The sequence below is a fragment of the Sphaeroforma arctica genome (assembly GCF_001186125.1).
Source record: "Sphaeroforma arctica JP610 unplaced genomic scaffold supercont1.257, whole genome shotgun sequence".
Lineage (NCBI taxonomy): Eukaryota > Ichthyosporea > Ichthyophonida > Sphaeroforma > Sphaeroforma arctica.
In genome coordinates, this window is record NW_014040301.1 from 60457 (window position 1) to 72561 (window position 12105).

General features: G+C 39.7%; 2 protein-coding genes across 2 annotated transcripts in view; one reads left to right on the forward strand and one right to left on the reverse strand.

Moving 5' to 3' along the window:
• Window positions 1-3458: 3458 nt before the first annotated feature.
• SARC_04520 (hypothetical protein) lies at window positions 3459-4168 on the forward strand (the record flags this gene model as incomplete). Its single annotated transcript, XM_014301648.1, has 1 exon — window positions 3459-4168. A coding segment is annotated over one exon (710 nt), but the record flags the coding sequence as incomplete, so codon positions are not given.
• Window positions 4169-5184: 1016 nt separating this feature from the next.
• SARC_04521 (hypothetical protein) overlaps window positions 5185-12105 on the reverse strand; it is a 7780-nt gene continuing 859 nt past the window's right edge. The window contains exons 2-10 of the mRNA XM_014301649.1: window positions 10986-11073; window positions 10072-10225; window positions 9397-9513; window positions 8688-8870; window positions 8448-8513; window positions 7929-8014; window positions 7371-7497; window positions 6798-6923; window positions 5185-6168 (exon numbers count right to left, since the gene is read on the reverse strand). Coding sequence (XP_014157124.1) covers window positions 5785-6168; window positions 6798-6923; window positions 7371-7497; window positions 7929-8014; window positions 8448-8513; window positions 8688-8870; window positions 9397-9513; window positions 10072-10225; window positions 10986-11073 — 1331 coding nt within the window. The 3' untranslated portion in view covers window positions 5185-5784. The remainder of the gene's footprint in view (window positions 6169-6797; window positions 6924-7370; window positions 7498-7928; window positions 8015-8447; window positions 8514-8687; window positions 8871-9396; window positions 9514-10071; window positions 10226-10985; window positions 11074-12105) is intronic.

Sequence of the window (12105 nt, forward strand, 5' to 3'; positions counted from 1 at the left end):
TCGAAGTTTACATGCCACACACTTTCTTGCCTTCTTTGATGAACGTATTGTTTGTATTTTTAATTGAAAACCACGTTGCATTGGGGTAGTATGGTACTGCACATATCGGGATGCTGGTTGCATCTTCAATGACTTTGTCAAGGACATCAGATATGAGTTCCCACGGTGGGTTTGCCCATGTGTTTGCTTCATGTGCCCACTTTCGTAGGAGCGCATTCTGTTCCTTTATGTAGTATTCATCTGTGTGTACATTAGTGGCGATGCAAACAAATCTACTATAGATTTCCCAACCCGGCTTTCAGCTTCTTTATAAATCTGGGGTGTAACATCCAGTCTATAGCTGATGGTAATAGGCATGTTTGTTTCCAAGGTTTTATAATCTTAGCCGTTGTGTGTTGCTTATGCACCTGTCAATGTATATCATATCCTTGCCAATATTTGCCATGCAGCCATAGACTTGTGTGCCACATTTCTGCAAACAGCAATTCCGTCTGCAACATAAATAATCACCGTCGTTCATATGATTGCACATTGTAGTCGCCAGCACATTGTGTAGACAATAGCGACAATACTCCTGAGCCTCTTTTCAAACTATGTCTACGCATGTAACTGTCGTATATCAACTCAGAGATAAGTTATAATTGAAACCAGCCAATACGTAAGTAATGCTGCCGTAAGCAGACCATCTTTGTCATGGATTGTACCCATTTAGCTGCCATTCGAAGTGCCTTTGCATCAGACATAAATATATAAAAATTATGATCATTGTCAAATGTAATCTACAGAGCAGTTTTCGCCGTGTGCGTTGGATATTCCTGAGTTGCAAAGCTGACGGCTGCTGACGTACTTGTAAAAGTTACGTCATTTTTTGCTCTCAACATTATTGCTCGACATAGTTGTGTCCTTGCAAAGCACTATTGGCGTCCTAGCAATCACTTTCACCTTCGATCAGTTGTAAATCGATTTAAAGTTGAACCTTTTGTACTATCGAACTGTACTGTCCTGAATTTTCAAGTCAGCTTTGTGTCAATTCTACACAATATTAGCTTGTAATGTTTTCCTTAGCCACCAGTATGTACTTTACCTGCATGTATGTATCATATCCCAGTGATGGCTGGCTCAAATAAAGTTGTCCCGTGCGTACAGTTGGTAAGTGCGGAACTTGTAGATTTTAATCGGTACCTAAAAAGTATTTTGTGAGTCCTGCTAATTGCATGGTTTGCATCCATCCAGACTGTGCCCTTGTCTTAAGACGAGTCAAACTCACTGTATGAAGAATCCCGAAATTTCGAATTAATAGCCGAATTAGCAAAATAATCTCCTTGCACATGTATCATCTGCCCTAAGTTGTCGCTCCGCTTGATAACACCTTCCATATGTTGTATGGCCTTATCCAACGTGGAAATCGATTTTTGAGTCTTAGATAATGAAATGGTCTAACGTAATATTAACCTCTGCCCTAGTTTTTCATCCGGTATTGAATCAGAGGAAAGTCATGACGCCACCTCATCGGCATGCAATGGCGACTGCCGTTGAATTTCAAGCAGTCATTTCAACAATCGAACCCAGGCTTTCTTGCTCACGTTGTAACTTGATTCATCGTGCAACAAAAAATTACATAACTAATTAGTTTTAGTTAGCTTAACATGTGAGGAGCGTAATGTAATAAATACAGTAGTTCGGTCACTTAAGAATGTACTAAAAACCAAGTATCACTTAATAAAGAGTGTTAACTCTGAAACAAGTAAATTCAGTCAGAATTGCCATTGGGAATGGCGCGCCTGCTATCTTTATTGATCAAGATCCTATGTGAAACGAGACTTTCTCTACCATCAGAAAAGATAAAAAAACAGTCAACAAAGAAGAAGGCTCTTTATTGGGTTCAACCGGTTGGCAGATGAATCATATTAAGGATATGTTTATATAGAAATAAAACACACAAAAAAATCCGAATCATAAACAAGAACCAATAAATAGCTCATATGTAATTCATAGTATAGATCAATTTCAAAATATATTGATTTTTTAAATGTGTATTATAGTAGCAGCGTACATAGTGTATTTTGAGGCCAAATTGATATTTGAGGGGGATGAAATTGAGAACAATTTACTATTTATAGCAAAAAAAATGTAGATATAATATATTTTGTAGAACACAAAATGTGAGAAAATATAGGTCTGGTATCAGTGGTATGTAAATTACTAGTTTTATTAATATTGACTGGCAGATTAGGCGGTTCGGATGTGCTACTTTGTTTTAGGATTTATTTCAATATTTGGGCCCAAAATACAAGGGGGTACAATATCAACGTTGAACCCTAGTTTTGCCCTAGTTTGTGGTACATTCTAAAACCCTAAGATTGGTGTAATTGATTTTTGTTGTTGTTGCTATTTGATGTTTATACAGTGTTTGGGACTGTAGTTCTGAAAATTGAACATACGGTCTCTATCAGATATTCCAGTTCGACATATATGTACACGATATAGAGGGCCAATATGTATTATATTGGGTCAAAATGTGCCTATATGTGTACTAAATTTAAAAGTGCAAAATGCACCAAAATCCAAAAATCCATGGAGGGGGAGAGTGGTGAGTGGAGGCCCTAAAACAAAGTAGCACATCCGAACCGCCTTATTGATGTGTTAATGTTCGTTAACATGAATTAGTGTATGACATCATTGACTGTAATGCGGTGTAGTCTGTAACTCTGTATGTATTTATGTATTTTCATTTGGGTTTGAATTGTTTGTGTTTTTGTTAAAAAAAATGCACATTCTTTCGCGACAGCACAATTTTATTTGTGCTCTTGTTTTATTTAAAAAAAACAAATTCAAATCATTATCCCAGGACCCAGAGTCCCAGACTCCCAGACTCCAGAGTCCCAGTGACCCAGACTCCAGTCCCAGAGGACCCACTGACCCAGACTCTCTTGGAGACTCCAGAGAATCCACTCCCATCCGACTCCCAGTCCTCGACACTCACTGACTCACACGGCGGGTAGTGACTAGTCTGTCACAACGAGTCTCAACTCACAAGTCACAACTCTCAAGAAAAGAGTCAAGACAGACCCAGAGACGCCCAGCCTCAGGGGACCAGTCGTCCGATCACTGCGATCAGGCATATTTTTAAATTATCTCGCTACCCTAAAGAGTAGAGTAGAGTAGAGGGTTTGGGACTCATTACTCATGGGCCCATGGGCGTCATACCAGTGTGAGTGAGGAATTCCAGAATCCACTTCCTTTTTTGATATTTTATAATTGAAATTGGTTGCAAAAATGAATGGACTTGGTCAGACGTTGATAGTTTTATGTTTATTGGTGCATGGCGTATAGACTATAGAGTTAGAGACATTCGACGTGCAAGTTGCGAGTCGACCTTTAAATATGTATTTTGTTAAAAAACATGAAAGAATTTATAAATATGAAGTAGTGCAGCATCTGATCATCATAATTCTACAAAATGTCTGCACAACTGGCGGATTTCTTGAAGGACAATCGAAAGGTAAATCAACTTGATGCTTCATCAATTGGATTTACCGCCGCTTTAGACGTCGATGCCAAAAATGAAGTCGACATTGACGAAGCAGCAGAAGAAGGCTTTAAGACAGAATTCACAAGATTGGTTTCGGCGAGAAGTATCGAGTGCATACTAGCTAGTAATCACGCTGCGTCCAGTGATGTACTTCGATTTGATCCGAAGGAAATCGGTGTGCCCAAGATCTTCCGTGAGAAAGACAAGGGTGTGGATTCTTGGTGTGATTACATGAACGATATGACAGTATTGAAACCAAAAGCAATCGCAACCCACAAAAAACGAAATCCAGATGGAAATGTAAAAGAATCTCGAGCGAGAAATCTAAGGAATTCTTTCATCGATGTCACTGAGGGATTAAAGAAATTCTCGCAATCTTCGGATCAGCTTATTAGGGGTCGCGATTACCTATCGTCTCGTACCTCAAAGCGTAGTAGGTTACAAAAGACTCAAGGAATAAATCATGATGATGTGGATGTGAGTAGCATCGATGAAGCTACAGATGAAAATGACCTTGCAGACTCAAGGTCTCAAAATTCTGAAACATCAGGGGAGGACGAATCCAGTCCTGTAGATAGTAACTTCACTTTGGAGGACGACGTGCTCGCGGTGATAATGAACTATACTCCCACGTGAGATTGGTTTGTCCTGATATCTCACCCAACTAAGGACTTCCCTTCTCATCACGAGATCAACAGCAAGAAATATTTTTATCAGATCCAATACTCCACATGTACATCGCTTCCATGTCATCTCCCCTCTTGGTCTGCCAAATCACGCGCATGCAGTCACACCCTCTGGAATTGGATATAGCTAGATCGATGGTATTTAAACCTGTATGCGGATACAATCGACGGCGTTACGATGTCGCATTCTGTATGTTCGGCCGAGATCATCTTGTAGTGTAGAAATTTCCACGCATTGGCTCATTTCAACGAGGAGGCACTCTGCATTCAGACAAACCGTCAAGTTGACCAACGTGGAACAAGAGCTCGTATTAGCATCTTTATTGCCAGCTATATAATCGACGATAAAAATCCAGTTAATAATCACCAAATACAAAACTACTTGTGGTGCTCATTGCTCGGTGGTTCTCGTTTACAACAATTCAGAATTGTCACATAGATATAGAATTAGCTTCTTCTGAAATTTGCCTTCCGTTCACCGTTGAAAAGAGGCGTGATTGAAGAAAAGCAAATCCACTATAGCCATGAGGTCTATTTACCGCAACATGATACATAACGAGAAAAGGACAAGGATATTAGCAAGCGTCCACATGGACACGCATTTCATTTCGAAGGCTGCTGGATTTCTATAGAACATAAATACTACAGATTTCACATACTTGACTTGTAAATTTATAGATTCTATCGACTTAGATCATAAACAACTCTTGGTCAATAATTCGTTATATACTACAATATCCAATTATAGTATTCTATCATGTGTCGAAATATATAACAGCTTATAATCTCACAGTTGTTTTGACTTAACCATTTGCTCTCAGTGTCGATTTCAGAGGCACCAAACCCTAGATGCAATTAATGTATAGCGAACTCGAAAATATCCGCACAATAAACAACGATCAGTGAAGTGGCTTCTTTCGAATCACGAAGGGGATTCAACTCATCACGTGTCGATGAAGTGATAAATCGGTTTAGAATCAATTTAATGCGGATTGCAGATACAGTACCCTGCTAAAACAGAAGCAACCTTATGTATTAATAATGCACCAACTCTACACATCATTCATCACATTGTAAATGGATATGCCGCATATTTGCAGCTTTTGCGTAGACCAAATGTTACAATGTAAACCTCGAACCACCAGCACATTATACGTTTGCAACGCTAGATCGTTTGTACGCGAGGTCATCCAATAGAATGCGGCTGGGTGTTCATCAAGTACGCCGAGGTTAACAATGCGGACTGTGATCGATTTGATATGTCGAGTGCCTCTGGGTGGTTCGGTGGTCAGTGTTGCATACAAAGAATATACAGTTCCCACGTGGCGACTAGTATTGAAACAAGATGTCAAATGTGTCATTTACTCTTATAAAGACACTCTTTTGCCTGTCAACCAAGGTTGCAACCACGCCACAAGCACACGATTACCTCCCGCATCGTATGCCGGGAGATTCAAATTCGAGGGTGCGCAGATAGTATTCCACAAACTTTTACACATCGGTGCATGAAAATTTGAGTCGACTTCAGGTCACCAAAAGAAATCACATCTGCCTGGATACTGCCGACTACTCCATTTTCGGGGGCGCAGAACTAGTACTCGAGCCACTACTACTCTTACTATGTCGCACTCCACTAGCTTTGGTAGCATTGTGCGCGAATTTGTCTTCATCAACTTCACTATTTCCACTGCCGCTCGACGAGAAGATATCTTTCTCATCGCCTTTCTTAGCCTGCACACTCTCGGTGTCCACCGTCTCGCTGATATTGTCCAACTCCTCTTTCAGTTCTATATCTTTCTCCTTTTCCTCCGCTTTCTTCTTCTCCGCTCTTTCCTCGTTCATGAGTTTTTCTTCGTCTCTAATAGTTTCCAGCTTTTCTTTGAGAGATGCCTTGTCGTGCTCTCGCGCAGCCATCAAATCTCGGTCCGAATGGTCCAGTAACATTTGAACCTAAATCACAAGAAGATAAATTTTGGACACAAAACTCTGCGAGAGATTCAAACTAATCAAAGCCATATAAAATCGATGGCATGAGGATAGAAGCACGCTACTAAACTTAAAACGCACAGATAAATAGAAAAGGATGATGTATTTATCTATGACAGTCCTGGCACTTTAACGCATTCGAACGCGATACAAAAACCAAAAAAACAAACAATGAATGCTCCTATTGATACATATGACTCCAGATTGATGCTAGGAGTCGAGTTTAAGTCAGCGGATGTTGGCTGTGTTGCATTCTGCGCGTGCATCAATTGAATGCGAGAACCCTGTAGTAGCGTCTATGCGAACTAAAAGTGGTGAACCGAGCTAACTCCTAGACGAACATGAATAGAATGTTTTCACCAGTACATAGCTACCAGCCATCTATTGATGGGCTAGTAGGGTTTAGGGTTTTAGATCGTGTTGCCAACAACACTACGATTTCACATTCAAAAAGATTACACGTATAATAAAAAAATTACCATCTTTCAGCATAATATCTAAATTTTGGCGCCTCAGGCTTACTATACAACATTGATTTGTCAGCGTGGATATCACAATGACACTCGCTCGTTTACATGAATGACGCAACGGACCTGAGTCAAGAAGGACTTCGGTACAGTCGAAGACAAGGAATCGAGTTTCTTCTCTGCGTCGTCATTTTGGAACAGCTTATCCAGTGCATTGTAGATAGCCGTATCTGCATACATCACACGCGATTTCTATACGAGTGGATGAAAGGTACGCCGAAGACGAAATGTGGTGAGAATCAGTTCAATTGGCGGACACATCAGCTTCATTACAGCGCTAGCTACACAAGTCCTTCTGTACAGACGTTTCCACAAGCGAATTACACGAAGTTATCCCACACTAGCCAACGAACACCCTCATGAAGCAAATGCGAACCAGAAAGAGAACAGCAAATATATTATGTAGTACAGTGATATACACATATACTATAGAATACAGCGGAGCTGGACATATTTGAGATCGTATATCTGCACAACGGTGACACCAATGATTCCAGCGTAGACCTGTTTCGTTCTACCGAAATACATATAGATATACGCACAAATTGATAATAGCACAGCAGAAAAATTAGGAAATATGTGTATGAGTGTGCACTCGAGTAGTAATCGCCATGAAAGGTGTCATAGAACTGAGCCTACCTCGATGGATGGCTTAGCATTAGGGGCCATGAACAAGAGCAACAGATTTGGCACTTTCGGGTCGATCGATAACTCGACCCACCACTTCAGTTGTTGCTGTAGGGCTTCCGTAGATATCAGCGAATGCCTGACACAGAACAGACAGAGACAGTGAGTAGAACAGCGGTAGTACTCACCGGGAAGTGAGTACGAGCCGACAATGATAGGGAAAAAACTAGTCGGTCAGGTCAGCCTAAACTCTGAAAGACGACTCTGGAGAATACATTAAAAACGAGTCCAATCACGAGCACTGACAACCGAAAAATAGCCCAAATTGCAACTAGAGTCCGAGGCTATCCGTGTAGAGCTTATCTCGCGTATCAGATTGAGAATTGCAGCAACAAACGGGGACAGGCACAGAAACTGAACCACGTATTACAGATATAAGTTTGACAGACGCACAAACACATTCGAGATGCGTTTTACATGTATGCAGCGGGACGATACAACTATCAGAACATTTTGAGATGCGGAAGTACATGCACATTCGATAAGTTTGATAAAGTGTTCCCAGCATACCTTAGAGTTCTCCTTCTATTGGCAACTACGAGCTCGACCCGCGATAAATCGTCGATACCTTCGACATATAACATCTTGTCGTCGTACTGTTACAAGAACCAGCGAGAGATGCCATGTGTTATACCAAGCTAGAAGATAATCACAAAGTGCTGAAGGCTATGTCCTATTCAACAGCTTTGACAATGAAGTTTGTCGTACTTACAATTCGGCCGAGCATATTGCACGGCCACTAAAGTGGAGATTTATAATGTGCGAATCAGCTGAATCAGTTCAAACTGACTCCATATCAAATCCAAGCCTTACGAAGTGCATGCATCGCATACTCACGTACTTAGCAATTGTTAGAAATTGGTAGTATTGGTTGGAATTGTTCAGTCAAAATATAGCACAGATACATGCAAAGCTCCGATTGGGATAGATTTCGTCCATAACCATGTGTGTATGCTAGATCAAACTCATATGGGCACGCATACTTTAGTATATGCATGCGCACAGAGTTGTTCGCACATATACACATACTTTTAGGACAGCCATTTTCTTCTGGATTCGTGTCGCCATGGCATCCGGCGATCCTGTAGTTTTACACTATTTCAATACGTCAAGAGAAAGGCAGGTGAGTGAGAGACAGTGTGCCTTCTGTAAGATGGTATTTGCCACAAATACGACACCAACATCTGGTAAGGGTTGTCACCAAATACCAAGCCGAAGAACCATGGCAAACACAACAGAGAGTTTGTAGTGGTTTTTACGATAACATACATCTAGTAAGACAGACAAACTGTGGATCAGATTCGGCTCCGAGACTAGTTTGGGCAAGGTGATCCGGCCTTTGACCAGCGGTGCGACCAGGCGTATGTCATTTACAGTCAGCGAAGACCCCAGCCTAACGCGCATCAGAGCCTCTTTCACTTCGCCAATCGGGCAGTGTGCCAAGTTTGCTTCCTGCGACCGAATTGATCCGTGGTTCAGTTGGTCGATGGTATGTGTATGTGGAGCATAAGCGGTAGCGTAGGTACGTGATAGGGCAGAAATGTGGGGTACCGAGTTCAGTACTTGGCCGCCTAATCCTTATTCTATTATAGCATCCAATCCAACCCAAAATCCAACAGTAAGTATCTACAAGTCGCAAGGCCCATCCAATATAAGATATGACCCTTTCCGAGATGACGATCCAACGTTCGTGCCAGCTTGACCAATCAAACAACACAAATTTACCATAACAAGACCATCATTTCTATAAAATGAAAGGCAGAGCCGATAAGTGGATGGTTGCCACCCAGTACACAAACGCAGACCGCAGCCGTACCTTTATTTACAACTGCATGCAAGATGATACGAAAAGGGCACTCACAAACACACATACTCTACCTTATAAGCGAGCAAAAGCTGTCACATATCTCGCATAAGTGTAACGCCAACATTCAACACACATACCCTACCTTGTAAGCGTGCAAAAGAAGTCACATACCTCACATAAGTGTAACGCCAACATTCGTTTGTGCCTCAGCTGGTCGGGCACCTCTGAGAAGTACTCATCCTCAGGGAACTTCTCGTCGAAGGTCGACGGTAGCATTTGCGGGAACAGCTATGGTTTACAATTGGCAGCAGAGGTACGTTATGATAAGTAGTATATACTACGTACGTGGCTTTGCTAAAGTACGTCTTCAACTTTTTTCAGAACGAGCGTACACGATGCAATACATCTTTTTGGTACCAGAATCAATATTAAATTGAAGCGTGAGCTATCACCGCAACTTCAGCACCTCACATCACGAAACACAAAATTGGTCAATGGTCTCAGAATAGAAACGTTGAACAGCCAGCCCGACACTCAGGAGATGTCACTCTGAGCTACTCAACGCATGCGGCGAGTGTCAGCTATACAAACGATACTATCACGAGGTACAACGATACAGCCCTGATCGTAACATGACCCACACGCATGCATGTATGTATGTATGTATGTATATATATATATATATATGTATGCACGTATGTATGTATGAATATATGTATGTATGTATGTATGTATGTATGTATGTATATGTCTGTATGTATGTAGTAATAGTATATACGCCAAGACCTAATACTTGGCGCCTACATTCCGGTATTCTCAAATATTGGTCGTGGACTGTCAACAAACCTTCAATGCCACCGGAAGCAGTAGCTCTCCCCCAGGGATGATGATAAAGAGTGAGAATGGCACCATGCGGATCAGATCCACCGTGGTCATCATCAGCATACGCTGTTCGCGTCGCAGGAGATCTTCGCCCGTATTCAGCTTCTTCAGAATCCCTCTGAATGTTCGTAAGCGCGCAATACATAAGTTTAGATTCATATGAGAACTATGCGTGTGTATGTGAAAGATCATTCCGGAGGACGTTGCACTACAGATATTAAACCCATCAAGGACAGAAATTGTCATTGCACTACAGAGAATGGACTTTATCAAGGACATACATTGTCGTGTCAAGTAGGAAAGAAAACATTACAGTAAACAACACAATATGAACCCGCACATGAGACACCTAATTGAGGCGCTCGTTTGCGAAATGGTGCGAGTTTCCACACATATCGAGCCAAGTGAAAATTAGTTCGGTACTTCAAGCGAGAACAGAAAGTACGCTGAAAGTTACGCAGATCAATACAAGTGAGAATTTCACGAAATAAGTATATTGGCTGATTACAAGCGAGATGTCTATTCGGAAGCTACTACCTAGGCTAGATAGTGAAATAAACCCTCAAGCATCGCGCATACAGTACAACTGAAGTTTTGGAAGAAAATAATAGCTTGATACGTATGCGAGTGTATCCTGAGATTGCCCACTAGATCAGAAATTGTAAACAGCTTTCCTTCAATCACAACCATTTCTAGCAGAACTGTCCTCTATATTGGACATCAACAATTCGAAGTAACACTCCATCGCATCGATAGTCACACAACAAAAAGCTTACTCTATAGCGACACACGAACCAACACATAAAAAGCGAACATGAACACAAGAGCTGGAAGTTTATCCATGGCAAATGCGTAGCAACAATACTTCCGAGACATACGCAGTAATCCGGACATTGGTAGCGAGGAGCTTAAAGCCGTCGACGGTGTGGTGAAAGCCGTGCACAAGGCTTTTCCACATTCTCGAGACTGCCAATTTCCAATGTGTGCCGATAAAAAGTTCAAAGATGAAAAAACAAGTTCAAAGGAGCTACTTATTGAAAGGCGCACACGGCGTGATGGTCCCATACGTGTATTATGTATATCTATATTTATACGCATATGTATATGTTCATAAGTACATACGTACATACGTTTATATATATATATATATATGTATATAAATAAATAAATATATATATATCCACAGATACAGACACAGACACTATATATATATATACATATATATATATATATATACATATATATATGTATAAACACATAAATGTATATACATAAACATATACATACATACATACATACATATATATATATACAAGCACACATATACACACGAATACACACACACATATACCTATATATGCACACATACAAAATCTCAATGGGTACTTAAAATAACCATGTAACAGTTATATATATAAATATATAAATTTATAAATAAATATATACTTTGCAAGAATAAAATTAAAAATAAATACAAAAATAAATATGATTATACATCTATATATATATATATTAAATCCTTTATAGTTTATTGTAAAGCTACACATATGAGTATATATATATATATATATATATATACACATACATACATATACATGTATATACATATATATATACACTCACACTCACACACATATATATATAGACAAATATTTATTCATATATACATATATATCATACACTTATATGTTTATATGTTTATATATATATATATATGCGTCCACAGGTATTTTTATATATGTGTATCTAAATAATATACTTATATATGTTTATACATACACATATATCTTCATATATATATATATATATATATATATGCGCCCACAGGTATTTTTATATATGTGTATCTAAACAATATACATACATATGTTTATACATACACATATATCTTCGTATATATATATAGGTATAATATATATATATAGTATCGCCGACCTAGTATTTTTATAGTGTATATTAAAATTATACTTATATAGGTTATATTATACACAACGCACA